This window comes from Coloeus monedula, assembly GCF_965178545.1.
Source record: "Coloeus monedula genome assembly, chromosome: 8".
NCBI classification, from domain to species: Eukaryota; Metazoa; Chordata; class Aves; order Passeriformes; family Corvidae; genus Coloeus; species Coloeus monedula.
Window position 1 is genome coordinate 28,726,036 of NC_138788.1, and position 26,095 is coordinate 28,752,130.

General features: G+C 44.0%; 2 protein-coding genes across 3 annotated transcripts in view; one reads left to right on the forward strand and one right to left on the reverse strand.

The window, feature by feature from the left end:
* Window positions 1-11,673, forward strand: part of MXI1 (MAX interactor 1, dimerization protein) — a 55,964-nt gene extending 44,291 nt beyond the window's left edge. For both annotated transcript variants that reach the window (XM_082285940.1, XM_082285941.1), the window contains exons 4-6: window positions 7,111-7,225; window positions 8,424-8,595; window positions 9,774-11,673. In XM_082285940.1, the coding sequence (XP_082142066.1) occupies window positions 7,111-7,225; window positions 8,424-8,595; window positions 9,774-9,937 (451 nt within the window). In that variant the 3' untranslated portion in view covers window positions 9,938-11,673. The remainder of the gene's footprint in view (window positions 1-7,110; window positions 7,226-8,423; window positions 8,596-9,773) is intronic.
* A 4,047-nt stretch (window positions 11,674-15,720) lies between these two features.
* SMNDC1 (survival motor neuron domain containing 1) lies at window positions 15,721-25,619 on the reverse strand. Its single transcript, XM_082286540.1, has 6 exons — window positions 25,518-25,619; window positions 24,747-24,866; window positions 21,170-21,312; window positions 19,173-19,334; window positions 18,219-18,372; window positions 15,721-17,453 (listed from the first exon to the last, which is right to left on the reverse strand). The coding sequence occupies exons 2-6, from the start codon at window positions 24,864-24,866 to the stop codon at window positions 17,316-17,318; spliced, it is 717 nt and encodes a 238-aa protein (XP_082142666.1). The 5' UTR covers window positions 25,518-25,619; the 3' UTR covers window positions 15,721-17,315.
* Window positions 25,620-26,095: the final 476 nt, after the last annotated feature.

The window sequence follows — 26,095 nt, forward strand, 5'->3', positions numbered from 1 at the left end:
TGTGCCACCCCTTATCTGCCTGGTACATGGCTTGTCACCAGGCAGAGGTGCATTGATTTATGTGACTTTGAAAAACTGCATTGCCTTGGGGTTGGGGTGTTTTTAATATTTCTATTATTGTTCTTACCATTGTTAGGTCATAGATCTCATCATTTGTGGTTTGTTTTTCCTTTGCCCTTGATTTGAGAATTCAGTTGAGTGCATGTTCATCTCTAACTTTTGCAGACAGACCTGACATGGTTAAGATGAGGCTGAAAATGTTGCCCATAGAACTTTTTTGTTCCTTTAAATTCCTATTTTTAGTATGTTGTCAGGTCTTTTTATTGCCGGTCTTAAATTTTCATTTCTTTGTTTATTTTAAATGGTAGCTCTTTACATTTAAAAATCTAAATAGATGAACGATTTTTTCAATTAATTTTCATGGCACATTTTATTAGCATTTGGAATACAAATACTCCTACATGCCAGGGAGCCATCGGTAGAAATTGACTGGAAACAGTCAGATGAGCGAGTCTCCTCTTCCAGCTGGGAGCAAACGCGGGAAAATAATCATGAGAAGAGACCAGATTTAAAATCCAAAAGCGGGGCTTGTTGTGAGTGATTTCACAGCTCAGGTGGAGAATATTAGCTTTTAGCTGTGTATCTGTGCATCAGATCCTGAAACACGTGTGTGTGGTGCCCTGTGGAGTCGGGGTGAGCGGGTGTGAGTGTGTTCATTGCAGGCTGGCCGGGCGCCGCCGCAGCGTCATTGCGTGGCCGGAGGGCTCGCGGCTGTTGCATAACGCGCTGCAGCACAGGCAGCGGGGGCTCAGCCCGCTCCCGCCGCCTCCAGCCCGCAGACAGGTGCTTGCAAAAACCTCTTCCCTCGCTGGAGACAAGCGCTCAGTAGAGCAGGGAGCACATACCTCGCAGAAAGGGCTGGGCTGGCGGTCAGGGACAAGAGTAAGGAAAAAACGTCTCGTCGTGTGATGGCTGTTGGAGATATAAGCAGCCTCTGACCTGTGATTTGCTTTTAGAAGGAAACCGTATTTTCCCTGCCTTGTGGTTTTTGCATGTGTTTCTCATTACTTTTTTCTCAAAATCTTTCTCATACAGTGAATTATTGATGTGGGGTCACATGCGTTTCTCCAGGAATTGCTTTCTTTAACCAGTGATCCCTCCTGAATTTTTTAGGCAATCTGTTAGGCTCTGAAATCCAAACAAAGTTGGTGGTTTCCAATTTCAGGGTTAAATTAGATTCAACTTTGAAAAGGCTTAGAGGGAAGAGGAGACATATGATAATGTCCTTCTCCATGTTAGGATTTTCCTTCTTCTGGTTCTTTTGGTGCTTCTTTTGTTTTGGTTCTATTTTTTTTTAAATCTCCCAGAGATCAAGTGTCTGATTTAGCCTCAGTGGAACTTGAGCATATTCCTAATGTTGAGCACATGCTTAAATCCACTGTTGAATTCAAGCCCTATAGACCTGGAGGCATAGTACAAAAATATCTGGGAAATGCTTTTCCCTCAGATGCTCCCTTCTTTCAACATACAAAATTAAGAATTCAGCATTTTGAACTGCCGCTGGAGGCGAGTTGGTCATTTCCTGCTGGGAGGGAGGCTTGATCTTTTAAAGATGAGAAGAGAGTGTGTGTGTGTGTCTGTGCATGTGTGTGTTTTGCAGATGTTCAGGCCTTGATTCAGCAAAGTCTCTCAGCAGTGTCTGACGAGGGGATAGTGCTGAGTCTGGTAAACCTGCTGCTCCAGAGCTGAATGTGCGCATGTGTTTGCCTGACTCCTCAGCAGAGAAAGTTTCTTTTCTCAGTTTCCATTGCTTCTGCCCATGGTGGAAGTTGGCAAGAACCCCACACAAATCCCAAACCACTTCTAGCAAAGAAGCCGCTGTCTCTCTGGCAATGTTAACATTCAGGGATGGCTCGTGTCTGCAGCCATTTCTGCAGCATTGACCAGAGGAGGATGGAGCAGGTGGTGGGGGTCACCTGCTTGTCAGGGGGTGCTCAGGGGCTTGCCTGAGCCCACCAGGGCCCAGGAGGGGAAACTGCCAGTGGCCTTACAGCCCTGGGCTTGCCTTTGCAGGGACCCCCTCGGGCATTTGCAGGTGGGTAGGTTTCGAGCCCCTGTGTAGCCACTTTGTGACCAGCAGAGACAAGGCTTGGAGCTGCCAGCACAGGTCCCTCATCTCTCTGGGGACTTTCCAGGCAGGGAGGAAGCTGGTGGCTTTGTGCCCAGCTTGCTGTGGTGCAGAGTGTTGTGCTAGGTTGATTCCTACCCAGACTCCTCAAAAATATACTCAGAGGTGTGGGGGAAGGAAACAGGGACTTTTTTTTGTACCCACGCCTTTTTCTGCAGTGCAGTTTTGATTCAGGCAAAAGAGAGCCCAGTTCCTGCAGTGGGATTTGCATGTGTGTTGTACACTGAGACAGCTGAAGCTATGAGCAAAAAGCACGCATAAATAAAGGCTTCCTCCCTGTGCTTTATATAATCAGAGTGGGTGATGTCATTGGGAGCTGGAGAGGAGAGCAGGCTGTGAAATTACAGCCCTCTGCAGCCAGGCAGAGCCGAGTGCAAGGGGGGGCTGCGCAGAGCAAGAGCCAGGCTCCCCTCTGATAGAGGCTCAGGACAGAGGACCTTGGAGGGGAGCTGGGGGTAGAAGTAGATAATCCAAATACAGTCGGATAATCCAAGTACAGTCAGAAGCTCTTGCACAGGCACAAAGGGAAAGCAGTGGGCAGCAGTGGGTCTGCCATTTCAAGGGTCTGCACTCCCTTCCTCCACATGCAGCCATCTGCAGCTTGTTGTGGATCAGCTGGCAGGGCTATGGGGCTGCTGGGCTTTTTCATCTTCTTCTGCTTCAGTCTCCTGGTCCATTGCAGCTCCTGGCAGAGAAGAGAGGGCATCCTTGCCCTGCTTGCCTTCCACATCCCAGAGGAACTTGCTTCTAGTCTCATGGCCCCAGGGGAGACACAGGGGAGGAAGCAGAAGCTGCAGAGGGGCTCTGTCCTAGCCAGAGTGGCCAGGTGAAACAAGATAAAAGGTGATACTCAGCTCTTTGGGACAGGGCTTGTGTTTGGCTCTGGGTTTCTGAAACCTCTCAGGTGTTTTGCTCTTTTTTTGGCCATCCCGATGCCCCCAACATGGGAATCTCAAACGGGAGTTTTCCCTCTCATCAAGCTGAGCAGGAAGAGGGGAGCAGGCTGATCCCTTGGGAAGGTAGAGAGCCCCCTTCTTTCAAATCCTTCACAGATTTCTTCTTCAGCACATCAAACACCTAAGCATCCTGCTTAGGATGCTGCTGTGAGAGCCTGATTTTCTCCCACTTAGGCAGGAAGAGGGGCTCCAGCTTCTCCCATCTCTCCTGCAGCTAGTATGCAAAAGCTTTGGCCTCTGCTGAAATTGGAATTCTCCTTCTGTCATCCTCTGTCTTCCTCAGGATCAAGGCAGCGAGAGGCAGCAGCCCTTTGCACCAAGCCCGCCTTGTTTCTCTGTTATATAACAATATGGGCTTTTAGACTTGTTTTTCCAGATATTGGCAGATGCGTCAAATATTGGCATAATCCAGTGGTTTACATGGAAAGCCGTCTGGCTCTGTCTGGAGGCTGCACAATGCTGGTATTTTCATTGAATACAAGAGCCTGCAGCATTGTCAAAGCCACATTGCAACAGAGTCCAGGTAAACAAGGAGAAAAGACACTCACGTCATGGCCTGACCTGTGGAATTACAGCTGCCCAGGGACAGCTCCAGGACTTGATAAGAAAGATTAATGGCTTTGAAATTGCTTTCTCTCTGAAATGGTCTTTTAGCTAAGTCTTCTGTGATGCTTTTCAAAGAATCACAAAATCATTTAGGTTGGAAAAGACTTTCAAGACCAACGAGTTCAACCTTTGACCGATCACCACTTTGTCAGCTAGACCATAGCCCTCCATGCCACATCCAGTCCTGTGAGCAATGACTCCATCTCCTCCCAGGGTTCTGGAGTTCTGTTTCTGATACACCCATCAGTGTGTCACACCTGCAGTGTGTGCTCTGTGGTTTAAGAACCCATCATGGTCCACTGGGGCTGTTGGAAGTTAAGAGAGGTCAGGGACTGTGATCGAGTTAGATTTTAAAAATTAAAAGGTAAGGAAGGTATTGAATGCTGCAGAGGGGAAACAGCTGGGGAAGTTGTTCAGTTTGAATCTCTCTGAAGGAAAGCAACATGCTCACATGCCAGGACAGTTTGCGGGCTTGGTTGTTCCTTCGTATCCCAGTGTGGCTCAGCTTGGAGTGCAAAGTAGGGGAAAATCCAGCGACAGCACCAAAGTGATGGCTTTGGTCAAACTTCTTCCAAACCTGCCTTGGCTCAGCCAACACCACCTGCCCCTGCAGTGTGCTTGCAGCTCGAGCCCTGCTATGTGCCATTGTGAGCTTATCAGCTCATACTGCACTCGTGTCCAGGGCAGGTGGCCCCTCCTGATGCCTGGTGTGCTGGCACAGGCCATCACCCCCGCTGCAGGCCATGGTCTTTGGCCAGTGGCCAGGAGAGCCACAGGCAGGAGAGGCTTCTCTGAGAATGGTCTGCATGAGCCTGGGACAAGCAGTAACCTTCACTCTACTGTGGTCCAGGGGCACAACAGGAAGGTTTTCAAGTGTCCAGGGATTTATTACATGACTGGACCTTTGCCTGTAGCTTTCAGATGCTTAACAGGGTTGATCTTGTTCAGTCTGCACATAACCCAGCTTTTGACGTGGCAGATCAGTGGCACCCTTTTGATCACTGTCTCAGCAATCCAGCCAGTGCTTGCTCCTGTCCGAAGCTGATCACTGGTTCAAGGAATTGCAGTTCCTGGTGCAACACCCTCCCAGTTCCTGGTAAAACACAGTGCTGAGAATCAGCCCAAAGCTCAGGCTGCAGGTGTGTTGTCCATTTCTCGCTGCATTCAGGAGTGGACTGTGGTACCTTTGCCACTGGTTAGATGTCAATAGCCCAAACTTTTTTCCTGTTACACATATAATTCTGTTTTCACAGTGGACTGGGAGCTGCCTCCAGGTCTTTGGTACCTGCCCATGGCAGATGCTATGCAGCAGTCTGCTGTTAGGTGGAGCCCCCAGATCTGAGCTCTGCTCAAGCTGTGTTTTTAACTTGGGCTGATCCGTAGGTGAAGTGCGTGGCTGGAGACTGTACTTGTGCTGTGAGGAGACACGTGCTGCTCTGTGCTGCAGCTTGATGGCTGTGCTCTGACAGCTCTGACTTGGTGACTTGCCAGTGTGGCCATTCAGGAAGTCTGTGGCATATCCAAAAATGGGTTTCAAACCCCAGAATGTCTTTGGCCACAAGATCCTGCTCCTCTTCATTTCTGTGCAAGAAGTCAGTGTCCAATCTCCCAAGGGATGACATGAGCTGTAGTGCCAGTGTGAACGAGCAGTACTTTTTCATTGTTTGCCCTATGGGTCATCGTAGAACACAGGACAAACACCTGTAGTGGGTACAGACTCCTGACCAAGCTCTGTGTTGGAAATTGGCTTCCAGGTAGAAAAAAATCCCCACATGTCAGCCATATGGGTTTAATGACAGTGGGGTTTGCCCTAGAGCAAACTGAGAAGTAAGAGATGAGATTGATGTGATTACTGTTCTTTCAGTTTGATTTTTGGATTATGATTTCCCTTTCCCCACCCCTCTATTTGTTCATGTTTAATGGAAAACATTAGGCCCTTTCTTCAAGGCCCTTGCTGGTCATATGCAGCCCTGTGACTGTTATTGAGACAGAATGATGGACCCTTCGTAAAGAGATTTATGGGAGAAACTGTGAGGAGCTCACAGCTACAGCACGGCCAGTGAACACTCCCCTGTGCTGACAGTTCATCAGCAAAACCCCTGACCCTTCCACCCTTAATCATCCTTGCTTGTCACTGACATAATTGCCTGATTACAGACTCCTCTCCCCCACCCCTTTCAAACTGGGTGCAATAGTGCATTTGAAAAACAAATGAAAATGAACTGTCCATGCTCTTTTTTTTCTTTCTTTTTTTTTTTTTTTCTTCCCCTGCATTGAGGTAGATCAGGTTAAGATTCAGTTTCTTTGTGCATGAGCAGGGGCTGGGATAGGCTTTCAGGACTCTTTTGCACTGGCATTTCTTGCATGTGAATGGTAAAGCTGATGTCATTGTGTTATTGATTGGGATGACAACTTTGGACATAAATCATTGATGTCTGGGAAAGAGAGAGGGAGGGGATAAAGGCAACCCACACTCGATAGTTTTCCATAAATCTGCTGTTCCTCTCTGCATACATGATCCAGAGGAGGAGACAGTGGGAACAGTTTTCCTCTGCAACCTGAGGATGATATGCTTTGCCGCTGCTGCCTGAACCATTTACCCCAGAACATGTTGTCATATTCTGCAGAAAGTGGTTCATATCACCAGCAATGCTGTTGTGCTGGAGCCTGTCTTTGTAGATGTAAGCCAAGGTCAGAAGTCTGCCTGGGGGAAGGTCTTGGGTTCTCTCATTCCCACAGACCTTGCACCTCTAGCAGCATTTCAGACCTGGGCCTAGAAAGGAATAAGAGTGCAGTTCTTGGGAACTACCATCCCTCTCGCTCCTTTAATTGCCAGCAGGGATTGTTACAGTGTTTTGAACTGACCATTTTTCTCATTGATGATCTTAATTTCACGCAAAAAGAAGGTGTTCAGGTCAGTTCATAGCAAATGTCCCTGAGCCAGCAATGAACAAGCGTGCAGGGGGTAGCAGTAATTCAAAACTGCTTTCACAAAAGTTCTTCTCAGCAAAACAGACAGCAAATAGCTCAGAGAGAGTGGAAACCCATGAGATGCTTGTACCATTTTCCTGTGTGCCTTTGCCCCGCCACAAAGTTCATCCAGATGAGTCAGATTATCAGTTCAGACAGCAACAAAATAAACAGTGTCTGTCAGAGGTTAGCAATAATGCAAGTATTGGTGAGCAGCTGATATTTGAAGTGTAAATAGTTTAGTGGCAATCTCTACTGGTACCTGAGGAGAATCTTGTGGTGCATGGAAACAGGGAAACCTGAAAACTGCCTTGTAGGGGGGCAGTAGTGAAAGAAATGACATTCCCTTGCAGAAAGCATGGCTCTGATCCTGCTGTTCTCCCCTTGCAGCCGAGCTCACCTCCGCCTGTGTCTAGAACGCTTAAAAGTACTGATACCACTTGGACCAGACTGCACCCGGCACACCACGCTTGGGCTGCTCAACAAAGCCAAAGCACATATCAAGGTAAGAGCTGCTTTTCCCTGCTGCTTTCTGCGTGGGCTCTTAGAAGTGCAATGCAATTGCTCATCCTTGCTGCTTAGGGCTAGCTCTGTTGAAGGAAAGGTGACACTGTTAATAAATAAATAAATAAATAAATAAATAAAGAGAGCAAGCAAGCCTTGCCCCCTTGGTTAACCATTTATCATTGCTACAAGCCACGTTGTTGGAAGAGTCCATAATGCACTCCTTAACTACAAAAGTGATGATTGAAGAGCAAGGATTTTGTTCTCTACTGTGATCATTTGTTGACAGCTGCATCTCTTTAAAGAAAAACATACCTACTGTTGAATGACTGCATTTTGATGGGAAATGCAGCTTTTTTTCTGGTGTGCTAGTGAGTTTCCACTGCCGAAGCATTAGCACAAACCACAAGAGTGTGAGACGGTTTTGGCTTGCTGGAGTTCCATGTGTGAGCCTTCCAGGTAGCCCAGAGCTCTTCTAGCTGCACTTTTGGCAAAGTGAGAAGTGAAAAGAAAATGCAGCATTGTCAGTATCTGGGAGAGGCCAAAATACTTTGTTGCAGATCGGAATATAGAGAGGGAAGATGGGTGATGAGGGAGGAAAAGTGCTGCCAAAGGGACAGAGTTAGCCTGAAATGACTCGTCCTTATGCAATGTGCTTGTTGTAGTAAACAAAGAACAGTGCCCTGGTAGATTTCCCAGCTGTGATCAAAGAAATCTGTAGTAGGTTATGTAAATCACTCATTGAATAGAAAACTGTTTCTGAGAAATCCTTCTAAACCATGCAGTAAGGAACACAGAACTCCCAGGGCACGTTTTTATGTTGGAGCAGCTCATAACCCTGGAGTGGTTTGGTTCGGGGGATTGAGGCCCCTGCGTGGGCAGAGGTGGTAATGCAGGTGTCCGATCCTGGATGGAATGACCCACAAACTGCTGCAATTCACAGCGTTTCCCCCGGAGAGGCTCAGTCCTCAGAGACTCTTTGTACTAATGGGTATGATTTATCAGAATCTGAGAAGTGGAAAGATGTGGGGAGATGGCATTGTGCTTGGAGACTGCAAGGCAGCTTGGTTCAGGGCACTGGCAGCTTGAATCCTTCTGGGACTGGGAAGGTCTAAGCAAAGCAGGTGGGAGGGCAGTGGAGGTGGGAGGGAAGGAGAAAAGGATGAAACTAATTATTGAGTTATATTTGATCATGTCAGAAACTTGAAGAGGCTGAGAGGAGAAGCCAACACCAGCTTGAGAACCTGGAACGAGAACAAAGATTCCTAAAGAGAAGACTGGAACAACTACAGGGTCCTCAGGAGATAGAGCGAATACGAATGGACAGCATTGGATCTACCATTTCCTCGGATCACTCGGACTCGGAGCGAGGTGGGTGTTGCTGAACCAGCATGGAGTTGCCAGGACTCTGAAGTGAGAGCATGACATTCATCCATTTCTTATCACTCAGTTTCTCCTTCTCATGGCTTTTTGATGTTTAGGTTGCTGATTCACCTCACACACAAGCACATACACACACATACATATGGAGAGTTTAGTATTTTGCATGAGTTCTGAGTCTGGAAGAATTGTTGTTGCTGTCAACTTGAGCTGATTTCTGTGGCATTGAAAGTGATGGTAAAGCTGAGATACCCATTGTGCTTTTTGATCTACTGAATCTCTTAGCAACACAAAAAGAAAAATGTAAGAAGATATTAATGGGACTGGAACGGATCCTTCACATACCTACCCCCCTACTCCCCCTTCCTTTTTGCCCCCAGACTTCCCATTAGAGTTTCCTCTCCTAAGTCAAAACCAGCTAGAGATATCTGAATGGCTAACTGAATTAAGATAATTTCCTTTTAAAAAATATCCCTGCAGTGGAGAGAACATTAGGCACAATAGATGGTTTGATATTTACTGACAGACCAGAAGATGCTGCATAGTTTGGGTGTGAGTCTGTAGTTTAAAGCAAAAATCCTTTGGAAAATTCCTGAACAATATGGGAACCAAGATACCTGGTTAATTAAATCTTTGCTTTTTAAGTCTTTCTTAAAAACAAGATGTCTATTCCAAAATCCACTGACCATGTGTGAGAGTAACCCAGATTCCCATGGTAATGCATTGTAATTATATGTGGTCCTGGCTTTGACAATATAGTGTCAAGCAAGTAGCATGTTTAGGGCTAACTTCATGCTCCATTTTCTTTCTTGCACTCAATTTTATCTGTTTCTTCTTTTTTTCTAACACTGGGGTATTAGAGGTCCAAAGACAGAGGTAGTGGGACAAGCTCAGTGTGTGGGGTGGCTCACCTATGCTGATGGTGTGGCTGGCATGCAGAGGAATCAAACCCCTTTGCCAAATCCCTACAAAAAACTCCAAGCTGGTATCTATTCTTTTTATAAATCCTGACCACAGCCCATCCCATTCAGGGGGAACACTGAAAGTCTTCCTGCCAGACAGCTGCCTCATTCCCTGTGTTGAGGGAGTCCCAGGAGCTCACTGGCACGAAGGGGGTAATTGGGTGTGTGGTGCTAACCTGTGTACATTTCTCTCGTTTTCCTTTCTAGAAGAGATTGAAGTGGACGTTGAAAGCACAGAGTTCTCCCATGGAGAAGTGGACAATATCAGCACAACCAGCATCAGTGACATTGATGATCACAGCAGCTTGCAGAGTATTGGGAGTGACGAGGGTTACTCCAGCGCCAGTGTCAAGCTCTCATTTGCTTCCTAGAACCAAGTGAGACAACAGTGCAGGGTGAACGATTTCACTGGGGTGATCAAACTGGGTCCTAGATGCCAGTATCCTCTTTCAGAATTGACATATTGACAGCTAGGCCTGGAGAGACCTGTATATAAAGCTTTTTGGGTAAAAGGAAGCCTCCCCAGAAACCCATATTTGTTCATTTGGTCATGTTACCAATCCCAATTTCTGCTGGCAAGAAGTTAGACCAAGCACTAGTCCCTTTGAAGTCAATGAAATCCTTTTGTTTCTGTGGGACCTGGATCTAGACCTTAGTGATGAAACATTTTGTTTTGAATTTATTTGAAATTGTTTGAAAGAGGATACTAGAGACTCATCCCTCTCTTTCTGTCATGAGATCTGAGAAATGTCAAAATTTCTTACACTGCTTTCAGGTTGAACAACCTAATTTAGGCCCTTCTGAAGAGCTTTTGTGGTCCTAAAAGGACTGTATCCTACAATTTATCACAATCTAATGCTGTCATAATGTACTAGGAAATCTAAGAAGGCTTACATAGCCTAGGAATAACAGTGACAATAATGATTAAGGTCTCATTCTGTGCCCAGAGGGAGAGGGTCAGTGAAGAGAGATGTTCAGGGGAGAACACCATTCAACTCAGCTTTCTGTTGGACATCATTTAAACAGTGAGTACCTCTGAAGCGTGGCTAAAGCGAGGTACACACCTGTAATCTACCAGCACAGGGTGGGCTGTCACGCCTGGGGCTGTGCCAGCGCCAGCAGGTCCCCGGTAGATGTGTGCCCCTCGCAGGCACACGGCCAGCTGAGGGCAGAACGAAACCAGCACTTGAGAGGTGACACACCAGACAGTCATGCCCAGATACTGAGCCACTATGACCTTTTTATTTGAAGCGATTTTTTGATAAACATTTGTAAATGTGTTGGGAGGGAAAACACCCCAAGTCTGTTGCGTCTTTTTAGAGCTTGTCCATATGAAACCTTAGATGTCTTTTATATGAATTTATGCCATGAAAAGATCTCTGTTTTGATGAAGCACTTGACCCAATGAAATGCAAAGATGCTTTTTTTGCCATGCACACAATGGATGAAGGCTGTGCTAGCTGGAAGAGGCCAGATTTGGTGGGGGTTTCTTCAGTTTTCTTTTTAGAATCATTCCCTTTGCTGACTTTTGAAGTTCCAGTCCAGTAGTTAACCTAGTTAAGCTCAGCACGTCTCTCATGTTAATGTAACGTTTTGACTGCACGTCCTGTTCCCAAGGGCCTTGCCATCTTATCTGTGCAGGTGCTGTTAAGAGCTGTTATAGTGAATGTTTTCTAATTTTCTCCAAGACAAGCATTCTAACCTGCACTTTGAGGGCTTTGCTTTTTTATTTTTGTCTTTTTAATGGCCAGGATTATTTTGTTTTCCAAGTTTTAAAAACCTTAATAGAGTCTTCACCTATGGCATTGTTTGGAACTTTGTATATCCTTAAGTAATTTAATTACCCCTCATTACTAAGAAAAAAAAGAGGAAAAAAAATGCTTTATAAAATTCATAACTTATTGCTGATTTGAATGGGTTGTTAATTTCAGTCCTTTAGATTTTATTTTATTGTTTTAGATAGGGTTGGGTAAAAAGAGGTAAAATAAAGTAAAAAAATAAAGACAACCATATTTAGCAGTGCAGTGGAATTGTGTTTAAATGTTAGCATATGGTCCCCATTAAAGTAGCACTTTAACGCCATTAAACATTTCTGTATCTGAAATGAGTTGTGTTCTTCCATCTTGGTCATTCCTGTCACTTCAGCCAACTGTTGTTCTTCTTGTGCCCTTCGGTCCTGCGGTGACATCCTGAGCAAGTCTCACATAGACTTTTGCACTGTGATAAGTTGCCTGTGTTTAAATACTCTGATGTTTCCCCCACTCTCCAAAACGGGCCACTCCCTGTGAGAGGCACAACACACATGCTTGAGTAGAGAAATAATCTTTCCTTGGATGTAATGAATGATTTCTCTTCAGTTTGGGTTTTTTAAAATTAATTTGCTTACTAAGTTTGCATCTGGTTGCGGTTGTTAAATGTGTTTTCACTTGTGTGCATATAATCCAATGGCTCAGTCCATCTGTTGTTCTTTCTGGGAAGTTACCTGGCAGGAGCAGGAGTCTGCCACACAGTGAATTAGGTTCTAGGTTAACAAATGGAGCCCAAGGGCTTTGAAAGAAGAAATGCTGCTTGGATTTATATTTGGGACCATATAATCTCTGGATGATACAAGGCTTGGAACAGTCTGTAGAGTGGTGAAAAGTAGGAAACTTTCAGCTCTAGCAAGGCCTTATTTATTTATTCATTATTATTCTCTTTGGAAGTGTTGACCACTGGCAGTGCTGGTGCTGAGCAGTTGGATACCAGTGGGATTTATTTATTTATGAGCCCTTTTCCATAGCTGTCTCAGCACCTCCTCTTTCCCGTTATTCCTGTTTGTGTTAAATGCCCACTTGGGAAAGCAATACCATGGCTGAGAAACACTGAAGTTCAAAGGATAGAGAATGGCCATGCTCTCCTAGTTGGTATAAAACAGTGACATGTCTATGGTTGGAATAAATGTGTTTGAAATGTTTGTTTGTAATGCTCTGGGACAGTTTGGTATCTCCTGCCTTTTCTAGTGTTGTGGTCTCAAAGGGATCCTGATCTCAAGTGCAAGTAAATGGGGAAAATGTCACAGGAGATGAACTTCCATCACCCAGACACCTGCCTGTCCGCTCAGCCAGCAGCAGTGGTCCAGCCAGGAGGAGGTCCAGGAACAAAACAAAACTAAGAGCCTTTCTAATAACTCCAGAGACCTGGGGTTGATTGCTCTGGTGCTGGTGGGTTCTTTGTAGCAGATCCTAGCAGATTTCAGCTAGAGTTAGAGCTGAAACTAGCTAGAGCTAGTTTCAGCTATAGTTTCAGCTATGTGATGGAAACATTTCTCTGGCCTTTCAAAGTTGTGTTGCCCTGCTATATTTCTGCCTTGTGGCCTCTGCTTTTTCTCACCTCACACAACTGTCATCTTCCTCACATCTCCCTTCACTGGTCTGGTCTCTTGCATTGCAGCGTTCAAGATGACCAATTTTTAGAGAAGTTGCTGTAATTTTACAAGAACATGGTGACTTTTCCTGTAAAAGCAGAATTGGATGCACGTTCCTGAGGCAGCCTTCCCATGCAATAGGCACACAGGCACACGCACGCGCAGCTGCCTCATAAGCTCATTCTGTCAAGTCCTCCCTCTGTAAATTAGATCCCCGGTGGGTCTCTTTGCTACAGACAAACCCATTAAAAAGACCATCCAGCATTTCCCTTCTTTTGACACAAGTGTATTATGGAATGTCATCTCGTGTCTGCAGACAAGGTGGAGATGACTATCTGGCTGCATTTGTCACGGTTATCCTGTGGCGAGTTGTCACTTGAAGGTCATTTTAATGTCCATTCCATTAGTGGCATGTCAGTGACAAAGGTGGTCTCAGATCTGTCTGTCTCAAGAAATCTGTAGGTCAATAGAAAGGGGGTTAACTAGACAGACTTATCATTTTCTGGGGTTTGCAATTGTGTTTTCCTTTTGTCCGTTTGTTTGCTTTTTTGCTACCATCTGTTTGTGGTCTGTGAGCTCCAGCCTCCTGCTTTTCTGCTTTATTCTCTTGTACTCACTGTTCCCTGTGTGTTGTGTTGCCCTTTTGGAATGGATGAAACATTTGGCTTCAGTGGAAGTGGGATCCATTGGGTGCACTAACTGGAGGTAATTGTTCTGTTTCCTCCCCACACAGGATCATAAGCTTTTCTTGTGGCATATTTTCTGACACCGATCATGCATCAGTGGAAAGAGAAATCAGGGTCACTTCCTGGAAAAGAATGGTAAAAGACAGGACTTCGTTCTGGGGTTGGGGAGATGATAATAATGAAAAACTATATAAAAGCAGAGTAAGTCCTATTTTTTTTTCCTGGAGCTTTCTCCCATGGACAGATTGTCTAGTGAGTGAGAAATTCCGTGACTTGATAGTGACTGAAACTCCTCTGCATCAGCAGTACAATCTCTGAATTGTCCTGTGGACCCTTGGGGAAGAGAGGAGTGTGTCCTTCTCCCCTCTGTTCACCAGTCTGCACAAAATACCTAGAAAACACTGATGTGCTGTCACGTTTTCTTGAAATGTGCCAACAGATCTGACTGATGGTTGGGAGGATGAACACAGGAGAGTGGTGTCTGCACAATGTTTTCCTTTTACTGTGAGGCAGGTTGTTTAATTGGGAATAATACGCCAGCACTGGCCTCTGCTTCTCTGCTCATTTTCTCCTACAGGGGACTGATCCCTGGAGTTGTTAGCCAGAGGCAGGAACAGGGAGGCTGTGGGTACTGGTCTTGTGGCTGTGGTACTAAGTATCTATTATGGGGGGTTCTGTTTGGGGTGCTGCCAGTCAGTGATCCTTCTCTTGGGCCTGGCCCAGGAATATTTTCCGTAACCCCACTCTTCACATAACTGTTGCAAGACAGTGGTTGTTTCCCAAGACCCTCCCACAGCAGAACCCCTTGCTGTGTAGACCAGTTAATAAATCTGGATAATAAATTGTAAAAACCCCCAAACCAATTAAAACACCATCAGCCACATTTCAGGTCAACTCAGAATTTGTAATACAAGGAACTCCTGTGTTTTGGCAATTACCAGCATTGCTGATTTATTTTTATTACATTAATTTCTCAAGCCACTTTACTAAGGCCATCTACCAAAGCCAGATTACAATGAACTGGCCCCATCCTGCAGCTGAGGCAAGAGCATAAAAAAAGCAGATGTGCTCCAAGGAATGGCTGTGTGGCCAGCACAGCAGTTTTGGTGGGGCTTTTTTGTTCATCTAAGTTGTTCTCAAGATGTTTTCCTCTTCATAGATCAGACTACCTCAGGTACAGTCGTCTCATTGTTTCACTTACTCCAAGTAAGATGTTTCAGGAAAAAGCCTATCAAAAGTTTCAGCACTTGTTTGCAGTGACCAACAGAAGAGTTACAGCAAAGTTCATGAGGCAACCCCCATAACGAGAGGTGACAGTAAATTACTCAATGGAAAGCTACAAGTTATGCTTAATTTTTTGAAAGGTTCGGCTAAAACAATTTGGGCTGGATTGTCCCTTGCAGGGGAGGCTCACGCACTCACTGTGTTCTGACAACTCACTCTTCTGCTCTCCAGGACTGATGAACAGATAAATAGCCCTGGGATGGTCTATTGATTGTATTTATTACATTAAAGGTAAGCAGATGTAGTGCCTGGCAGGTATGGAGTGAGCCTTCTTTTCCAAAGACTGTTTTCTATTAAAAGAACAGGTGGAGCTCAGAATAGGCTTCTTGAAAACCGCAGTTCTGCCTGCTTGAGCATGTTTCAGTTCTAGCTTCAAGAAGCTCCTTTTGGACGAGTGAAAGGGACACTGTATCACAGCCACCTGTGAAAGACAACAGGTGACCTTCCTCAGCACTAAGCTGTCAGTGTGGCATGACTGTCACCTATTTAATGTCACTGCTGGGATGTGTCTCTGTAGCTGCAGTACAAAGTCCCTTTTTAAAAAGCAGATTATTTGACTCTTGAGATGTTTTCTATGCAAAAGAAAATTTAACCCCCCTGCTACCAGTGAAGATGAAGAATTACGCAACACACCACCTACTTCATCTTGCAGTATGTGGTACTTCAGAGCCACTTTTGAGTATTACATTCTGTCCAGCAGATTCTGCTGTACTCACCCCTGTCCTGATGATTTACTGTCATCCTCCCCTGCCCCATGAATAATTCCACTTCACCAAATATATCCAGCAGATTTTAAACACTTTATTTAATAAAAGTTAAACATACAAAACTGAAATTAACACACTTTGTATTCATAAAAATCACCTTCTCCCATTATAGGGAGAACCTTTTTCTATGTATGGATTCTAAACTACTGCTTGTAGAGTTTAGCTTGAGTTGTGACTCAGGTAACTGATGGACATTTCCACCAATCAGTGCATCAACAATTGCTGACGTGACCTGATCTAGTTAACAAATTACAAAATGAGCTACATTAACATAATATACAGGGAAATAATGGTCAGGGTTAATGGACAAGACACACATTTTATTTAATGGGGGAAATAGCTGATGTACTCTTGTCCATTAACTCAGCCCTAGATTTTACAAAAATAATATCTACATTGTATACAGGGCTACCCATTAACTTCTTTAAACACATTACGGGTTCAGAGGTGGCATCACTACCGTAAGTGCGAGACAAGTAACAAAGGAAAGCAAATCACAGAGAGAGTACAAAAAAGCAAGAGCTTTTACATGTGGATTCCTGAAGAAAACTGAAGGGGCTCAGCAGCACTGTAATACAGCTGAAGGTACAATGGACACTAGGGCCAGTCAGTTATGTAAGGACAGAAACTCCCAACTAACCTTTACTCACTCACAACTAACTAGGCGGGATTTAGGCATTTGTATCTGCTGTGCCGTGCTTCTCCTTGTCTGGATGGGGGCCCAGGCACAGGCTGTCACTGCTGCCTTCCAGGTCTGTGACTACCAACACACCTACGAGATCTATGAGGGAGGAGAGGACAGCTCCTTTCCACAGCACAACCAGTTACACTCCAGCTCTGATCCCTGGGGACGGGTGGGGACTCTTAAGTACAGTTCCTTGTCCTATGGTTTTCTGGTTACATTTCATTAACTTCCTATTATAATTTTATGAGAATTTATAAAACAAACAAACAAACAAAGAAAAATGACCAACAAGAAACAGCATCTCCTCTGCTTAAATTCAAGCGCAAGAAATTTGGACTGGAATTAAATCAAATTTATTGTTTCTAGAACCTAAGTGATCATTAGTAATAAAGATCCTATCAGCCCTGTTCTGCCCTCATTTACAGCTGTACAAATCGATCTGCAGTGGATTTGTAAGGGAGTTACTTAAACTTCCTTAGCAATTCCATGTGACATAGAAGCTCTCTCCCAGAGCTGCAGCAGCTCTGTAATGCTGAGCGTGTCACAGACAGCACCATGACTACAGAAACCAGAGAGGCTCTTAAGGTGCCATTTTTGTACCACCATTTTTCTTAAAGGAAAAACAAAAACAAACCTTCACTACTGGTAAGAATGAAAGATTCAAAGCTGCAGACAAATACTGCTTTGAAAGTAACAGGCAACAGCATTTCATGAATGTTTACCTGCTACAAAAAGTTTAATGGTTGGGGGGGTGGTTCAAATCAATACCTGGAGATTTAAGGCTCATATCAGCTGAAGCCAAAGTGATGGTGACAAAATGGACTACTCACTATGTGCCAACAAATAATTTACTTTTAGAAAAATATAATGATAAAAAGATAAGTGTAAAGCCCTGCAGAGATGAAGTTCCACCTTTTTCACCTGTTACTGAGGCATCAAATGCCTGACATTATATTTAGAGGTATCTTGATACTGTGTCATAGGTTTGTCTGCAATTCCACATGTTCCAACGCCAACCTTGCCAGTTACGCTCTCAGGGGAAGCAAAAATACTCCTCTTCACCTGGAAATAAAACAGGAAACACTGTTTCTGAATAATTCCTAGCTGGATTTTACAAAAAAACCAAGCAATCTACCATCTGAAGTGCTTCAACATTCTCAGCTTCTGCCCTACAGACAGGCACGCTGTCTAAAGGCCAGCTCAGCTGTGATGTGTTGTCACCGAGTAAAGCAATAGGGCTGGGAACTTCCTGGCACCTCAGTACTGGATGTGATCATGCTACTGAGGATCTCAGGTCAGGCCCATAATGAATAAAATTCACCTCCCATAAGGTGATCTCTAATAATTGCTCATCATAAGGAAGACTGAAGTTTTATCACTATGTCTGGCAGCTCTTGGTCAAGCCAAGACAGAAATGGAGTAAGACTTAATGTCCTCACTACCTTTTTTGCCCTACACTTGCTGTTCCAGGGCATGTCCTCAGCACTGTGTCTGCTGGGTCGTAAACACAGCAAGAGCCAGGCTTGGAGGTTTGGAGGGGCCCTCAGGTTCTTGGCTCCAACAAACACCAGCTGGCAACTGATACAAGCCCAGCTCTCCCAGCCAAGTGCACGCTCAGCCTCTTTGGAGCAGCACTCCTCCGAACAACCCACTAAAAAACCAGGCATTTAAAGTGTACAAAATACAAAACTGCACACTTCAGAATCCCAAAGACACCCAAATCCCCATGTTACTTCCCTTTAAAAATCACCTCCTCCTTTCTCCCAAGGTACTGCACAGAAGTCTATGCCCTGTTGCTACTCACATACTGACAAAAGCAAAACAAACCTGGCCTTTTTTGTTTTTAGAATAGGCTCTGTTGTTAAACTGTTGCCACTTGACTTTCTGATCCTCTCGTTCCTGTTCAAGTTCTTTAATTCTCTGAGCTTTTTTCAAAGCTTTCTTCTTTTTATACTCTCGTTGCTGGGCTATCATCTCTTTTCTGGAGAAAAGGAAAAACAAAAAACAAACCCCACATTTTATGTTTGTGCCTTTTCCTTCAACAAACTAAAACCTGTCTGTAAAACAGACATGCACATTAGTTTTCCAGAAGTAAATGACAGAAACAAAGCTTATAAATATTCAGCATTTCTAGGAGGAGGGAAAAAAAATCCAAACCGAATTTTCCCATTAATAAGCATTACCTTACTTTTTTATGTATTTGGCATAACAACAACCACCAGCACACCTGAGAAGCCTGTGCCCAACACAGCAACCCATGGGACTGGGTTCATTTCTGAAAGTGAAAAGGGACCTATCAGCACTTCTACAGTTCAGAAGCATCTTGGGTTTGGAAATGTAAAATAGCCCATTGGAGTGAAAAGCCCAAGCTTTTCTGGAGGTCTGCAGACTCTGATGGTACCAAGTATTGGACAGGGATGGAAGGAAAAGGACAAAGATTACTACAGAGAAGATAAGGAAGTTGAAGGAGTCAATCTATGCCACAATGCAGCACCCTCAAAACAACCTTTTAGAGGAGGGATCATTGGCTGTAACAAACTCTGAAATCACACCATCTTTTTTATTCTAAAGTAAAAACAAAAAGTTTTCAGGCCTTACAAATACCTTCCTGTGTTAGACACAGCAGCATACCAAGTAAATGTAAATTTAAAACAAAAACAAACCAAAAAAACCACCTATTTCATTAACCAATTTTTACAGCTGAGGCAAAAAAAGAAAAAACAACCAACCCAAAACCAGCCCACAAAGCAGCATTCAGACTTCTGTCTGTGTATTACTTACTTGGACATGGGTTTGTTGCCACTGTCCTCTTTTGCTTTCCTTCCCTCTTCCACAGGCTTGAGGTTGAACAGAGGTGTGACTTCAGCATTGCCATATCCAGCAAATGTAACCGCAGCTGTTCCATTCTCCTCATCTATTTCTTCAATCTCAGCTTCGTAACACCTGTAAAGATATCATGGCTGTAAGCATGTGAGTAAAGCTTTAATACTCAGCCCTTCAACACCTACATCAGCCAGCTAATGCCACTAAGTGAAAAATTTGCAGGTACCAGCCTTCATTTTCAGGGGCAATACACAAATCAAACCAAGAGATTATTGTCTTAAGGTCAAAAGGACACAGGTACAAAGACTGGAATCTGCTGTATTTGACCTTTAGCTTCAACAAGCAATGCCCTCACAACTATCACAACTAAAGATTAATGCTGGGGCCAATCTAATCAGCTATCCTGATTTAGTTTTAGTTCTGGCAGGTCACAGGATAGAAAAGAAAATACTGCATTCACAGAACAGTTCTCATGGAATTCATTGAGGAGTTTTAGAAAAATGTCAGCTCTGAAGTGCAAAGCTTTGGTTCCATTTTTCTCCATAGGACAAAGAATTAAGGAAAACTGAAGCTTTCAAAACATTCCCTCTTCAACAGTTAAAAGTTTTCTTACTGATTTAAAACAGCAATTTTGAAATTTTCACAGAAATCAGTCCATTTCATATTTATGTGTATGAAATATTTTGGTCAAACTGACCTCAAAATGGGAAAAAGAAAAAAATACAAGTGACATTTCCAAAAATATTTAAAACAATTGTGTCTAAATTCAGGACAAAAGGATACATCTAGAGCAAACAGAAGAAAAAATGAAGTGTTTCATAGACAATATTCCAATTAACATTAGTTAAATTAATTTCTTCTGTGTTTTCAGTGGGCCAACACCTTGAGCTGAGTTAGGTGAAAACAAATGAAAACGCAAAAGTCTGGCTAGCTCTTTATGAAACACTGCTCACTTAAGAAATGCTGCAACAGAAGCAGGATTTTCTAAAAAAAGCAGAACAATTAAGTCCAGTAAGATGCACTTCAGTGAACACTCTGGCACACACTTCCCCAAGCTCTGATCCTGTAACCAAGAGATCAGACCAAAAACAATGACCCAATGGGGACCTAAGACTGAGAGTCAATTTTTAAGTTCTAACACAAAAGCATTTTACTCATTAATAAACAGAAGAACTGTTCATTTTTAGGTTAGCTTTCTACTTAAGATATCAATAGCTATACCAAAATCTTTATGTGGTTCCTACATTGTTAAGAGAAGCACATTCATTGAACAATAGAGCTTCTCTCTAAGTGTAACAATTGGGATATTGGTCTTGCATAAACAGTTATTTTTTTAAAGCTGCAATAGTTACGCATTTGCGGTATGAAAAATAACTTCAGAATGTTTATTTCAAAGTTTATGGAGTCAGAATGATCTGCTTGGGTTCCCAGAACTACACAGGATAATATATAGGAGACCAAACCGAAAATGCTGATTAATTCCATAGTTAAATTACACAGTTAGTTATTTTATAGCCAAACCCTGCATTTTCAGTAAAAAATTTAAAATTAATTTCCAATTAGAGGCCCAAACTGAGATACGGCAAGAATTTTTCTACATAGCAATCAGTGACACATTGCATGAATGCAATGACAAATTATGAATTACACATCCCAAAAGATCCTGGCAGACCAATTCTTTCAATTTGCCATTTATTACATCAACAAATGGTAACTTACGGAAGTAAATTACTTTTATAAGGTTAGCGACAAAAAGGGCATTTTTATAAAATAACCCTCTATCTCTTTGCTACCTAAAATACTAACCTTTAATAAACAGTACAAGAATACTTAATACCACATTTATTTCCTAGTTTCTTTTTGCTTTTAGTCACCCTAGGTCAATTCAAACTGAATGAAAGTCTCTTACCATTGAACTATTTCATGTAACTGTTAGAGAAGTTTTCTACACTTACTGTCCATCCTCACTCCATATGGCCATACACCTGTCCCCAACCTTCCATGAGTGACTGGGCAGGGCGGACGCAGAACTGTCAGAACTTGCAAGAGTTTCCGAAGGTTGTGTTGAAAGGAGATCTTTGGTTAACTCTATGACTTCCTATAAAAGAGAAAAAACCCACAAAGAATAATTTTTCACATTCCTCTTACCAAGCATATTTTTACCCCAAGCTTACAGGTTTTGGTTTGGTTTTTTTTTAAGTTACTGTATTAAATTCATAGCTGATGTGCGAATTACACTTGCTTTGGTTTTTTAATAATTTAACTAATTAATTGCAATTGTAGAAAAAACTATATATGGTCCTCACTGTACTGCTGTAAAGCTGCCCATGCCCTCCTCAAACTTTCAAAAAGTAGTCTATTATTTTTTATAGCATTTCTCTCATTGGCTGAACTGTAGCATCCAAAGCCAGGGTGGCAGAGCACCCTCCAAGCTGTGAAGCCTTCTCATTTTCTTAGAAAGCATCCAGGTGCACACTAAAGAACTGGGTTCCTTAAGTCATTTTGATAGAAGTGCTTTTTTCTAAGTTCCCTGACCTTGAGATTTCAGGTCAGGCCTTCCCTTGCTAATCCAAGATGACAAAGTATCAAAATTTCCCAGTTCCCTTACACATTATTCATTTGCAGGCAGGAGCATGCAAAAGCCTCTCCCAATTTCCTGTAAATATTACATTGAAGACTAAGCAATCAAGACCTCTCTTTTTCACTGGTTTTAAAAGCCAAAGGAGACAGCACTAAAAGGGCCATGTAAACTTTGGGTACAATGCAAAGAAACTTTGCAGGCCCTAAGGAAGAAAAATTCTTCAGTTCTTTGAGTACCTCAGCATGAACCATTGTCACTCTCCTAACAAACAGTAAACATTTAAATCAGGGGAGGGTTACACATAAACTGTGTTCAACTGAGCCTCGGTGGAGCCTGAACTTTCCTCCCCATTTACATCTTACTTCAGCTAGGGGCATACAAAGACTCAGGAAGATGCAGTAAAGGAGCTGTTCATCATCCCTTAAGAACCTAAAGGATTGTAAGCACTTCCCAAATAAGTTAGTACAATATACACTTACATGCACTTTTATCTGATAAACTATACAACTAGCATCAATGGCCTACCAGTTTGTTTCTGTTGCAGCATGTTAATGTCTCAATTTCCAACAGCTAATAAAAATTTTGCTCTTTGCTTTGGAGGAGCTGCTGGTTAATAAGTACTCCAGTGAGCACAATCAGTAGCAACTGTGAGCACAGGAACACACAATTACTTCTACTGTTTAGCTCACCATTTTCTTAATACCACAGCTGAAGCACAACAGAGTTTGATTATCAAGTTCCCTAATTTGAGAACAATACAGCATTAGCCTAGTTTTCCCTCCCACGTGCAAAATCCCAAACTATTCCTCAACATACAGGTAGCTGAATTCTGCAAATCCAAGAGGCATCATGGTTTGAGACAAGTATTCCTCTCAGCAGGTCACATACGTCACATTAGGCACAAGCCACTCCTGAAGACAAGTGTTTCAGGTATTGCAGCTACCAGTAACACCAAACTGCTGACTAATTCTTGTCACACTCAGAGATAGCTTATTGTAGAACTTTGATGTGACAAGTCTACCAAGAATTCTCTGATTTTAACAAAGCCTCTTACACACCAGGCTATTAAAATACCAAACTTTTGGTAAAAATCTTCATCTGATATCCACATTCCAGCATGGAATGGATATCAGCTCACAAGATGGAGGCATTAATTTTATTGCAAGCCATGAGACAGTTCTCAAGCCTTTAAGAGATCATTCCAAGAAAATTTCTGAGCAGGACTTGGACTACCACAGCAGCTCAGTACAGCCAGACAGGTTGAACAACATGGCTTGGTGCCACATCCCCGTGATATGGAGGTGTGACCCACAGGGAACACTACTTAAGAGTTTGCCAAGATTTTTCCTGACCAACTGGTCTTTACAAAGCCAGAAAGAGCTCTACACTCCAGAGCACAACACCCACAGATCTCATCTCCAATTACAGAAGATGACAGCTGCCATCAATCCTACTAGATAGAAAAGGTAAGTTTGGTTCTTGGGTGCACAGACATTGTCCTAGAAATGCTTTGCTGAACCAAAAAGGGAAAAGCTAAGTACTTTTAACAATTTCCTCTAATATTAATCTTCTTACTCAAGAATAATCTAAGCATACAAGATGCATCAGTATTTATAACAGGAAGAAGATGTTTCAATTACACAGTAAGCATCTTTTTGAACAAACAAAAAGCTGTTTAGTTGGGACATTGACGCATCGAACCCGTTCTTACAGTTCTTTGCTTAGTTGGCATATATCAAGTCTGCAAAACATTACGTCATTTTCAAGGTGGAACATATGGATAGCAAACCTTTTGGGGACGAAAGTGTAAAGATCTTCCCCATTCTGTGCAGAAAGCTTTTATTAAAAAGTTTGCAAGTTGTCCTTTCACATCAATGATCTCTGCATATCAAAGCCGAGGTCGTGTTGGTATCGGAAATATCATCCCATATGGGTTTTGCTGTGCATTTTAAAAATATAAAAATATACACATGCTTTTAACAGTGTACAACAGAGCACATTCAGATGATCTATAAAGTGCCTTGTGGGCACAAAGCCTTTGCAGTTTAAAAGGAATTCTAAAGATCACTGTTTGGAGGTACTACTTGTGTTTTGGCTTTGAAGCCCCAATTTATTACTGTTATTTCCATACAGAGCAGTGGTCACTGAACCTTGCACTGGGTAGTTTTATGTATTTTTACACCTGATGGCTGAAGCAATCCACAACAGAAATGAAGTAGCATCTTGCACTCTCATGACAGATTTTAACAGCACTGCTGGGATTTTTCTATATGCCAATGTGTCTTTATATGCACAAGAATCTAAAAGACCACCCATATATTTAAAATTAGGCTGGTGGCCTTCCTGTCACTAAACAGCATCCCAAGGGCCAGAAGTGGGTTTTAGCTGTTAAGAACACACTATGCTCTTGAAATGAAAAGCACAACTCTTTTCCTTTCTTATATAGGAATAATCAAGACTCAGATGCACAAGGAATACAGAACTACACTCCAAAGCTTTTAACATTGCAAATGTGTTTAATGAGTAAGCAGGTTCTGGATCAAGTTATTTGAGAACTCAATAAGAACATCATGTTAAGCCAAACCATCAGGCTTCAGCATTAGTAAAAGCAACAAAAAGTAATGACTTTGAGAAATGCTTCAGGGAAAAAAACTAAAAACCAACACATAGTAAAGACAGCACTGGCATATCTTTCACCTCTCCGGCAAAAGTTTATCGTAGAAGAGTTTGCTGTATAAATTAGTACATCTTTTTTACTCATCCAAAAAAATAGATTAAAAATAGGCCATATTTTGGATTTTTCCAAATTAAGCCTACCATGACTATATCAAGCTATGTGAAATGAAAGTAACCAACCCACCAAGTGTCTATTTTTATTGCAGGACAAATATTCAAGAAAGATAAAACACTTGTAAAAGACCCTGAGATTTCACCTACCCTCAAGTTCTCACCTGTAAGTCCTTCTTCAGTTTCAGTAAATCCTCATTGTCTGCATTGCCAGATAAGGCAGCCTCGACTTGCTGGAGCTGAGCTTTGTAGCTGGCCAACTGCTTAGCAAGGTCTTCTGACATCTGCAAAGAACACAAACACATACAAACCCCACATCAAAACAACAGCCTTGCTGCTTTTTAATCAGGCCTTGTGGTCCAAGTGAGGTGAAATGACAACAAAAAAAGCTGTTACTAAGATAGTAGAAACACAGCTCATTAAGTTTCAATAATGAGCATTTGTTCAGTAATTTGACTATAAATACCTGCTCATTTAATTTTTGTACAGTTCCGGCTGCTCTCAAGAGACTTTAGAAGAACAGAAAGCTTAAACATGTGCCTGTGTACGGGGTACACGCATAGCTTACAGCGTGTGAGCAGCGGGGCCTTGACCAACCCTCGCAACTTCCCGGCTTTTTAAGAAAAATGAATGCCCGTCCCCAGCAAACCCCCACGCACTGCGGTGCGTGCCCTCCAGCTCCCGCACGCTGCGAGCCTCATCACCAAAATCCTCTGCGGCACCTGGGAACCGGCCGCTCCCGGGGCTCCCCGTGGGCTGGGGGCGGGCGGAGCAGCGCGGGAGAAGAGACGGGCCTGGGCAAGGCGTGGGCCTTGGAAGGGCCCGCGCCGGCGGGCAGGCCCAGGTCCAGGCCGGGCCCAGCCCGGGCCCAGGGTCGCTCAGAGAGGGAAGGGGCTCAGCCCGCGGGGCCGACAGGGCCCATCGGGCGGTCTCACCTCGGCGGTGCGGGCCGTGCCCGGGCCGGGGGCTCCGCTCCGGGTCCCGTCAGGCCGCGGCCGCTGCGCTCCGGCTCCTTCCGCCGCCGCAGCCGGGGGTGGGCGGGGCGGGGGGCGGGGCCTCGGCCGGCGCGCGCCGGCGCTCGCGAGAGCGGTCACGTGTGCTACCGGCCCGCGAGCGCGTGACGCGGGTCACGTGGCAATGCAGCCCCGCCCACAGCCCCGCCAGGGGGCGGAGCCGCGGCCAAGGGGGCGGGGCGGAGCTGGGGACCGGGACCGGGATCGGGATCGGGATCGGGATCGGGATCGGGACCGGGATCGGGACCGGGATCGGGACCGGGATCGGAGTAGGGGACGTACGACTCCCTGGTCCCAGGGCCAGCCCCGTGTGGGACAGGAGCGGCCGTAGCAGCAGCAGCAGCTCCTCATCAGGCAGGCGGCCCCGCTGCGGCTCCGCAGGACGGGAACAGAGCTGGCCCGTGGCTCCAGCCCTGGCAGGACTGACGGCAGCAGCACCACTGAACCAGTTCGGTTGGAAAAGACCTCGGAGTTCATCGAGTCCAAGTTCGGAGCCAACA

What these genes read in the sequence shown, in the direction of transcription:
- SMNDC1 (XM_082286540.1), bottom strand. Translation starts at nt 24,866, where the DNA reads ATGTCAGAAGACCTTGCTAAGCAGTTGGCCAGCTACAAAGCTCAGCTC. An exon ending in ATATGGAGTGAGGATGGACA is followed by an intron (nt 19,335 to 21,169) that starts GTAAGTGTAGAA and finishes ATATCTTTACAG; the next exon opens with GTGTTACGAAGCTGAGATTG. An exon ending in CTAAAAACAAAAAAGGCCAG is followed by an intron (nt 17,454 to 18,218) that starts GTTTGTTTTGCT and finishes TTTTATTTCCAG; the next exon opens with GTGAAGAGGAGTATTTTTGC.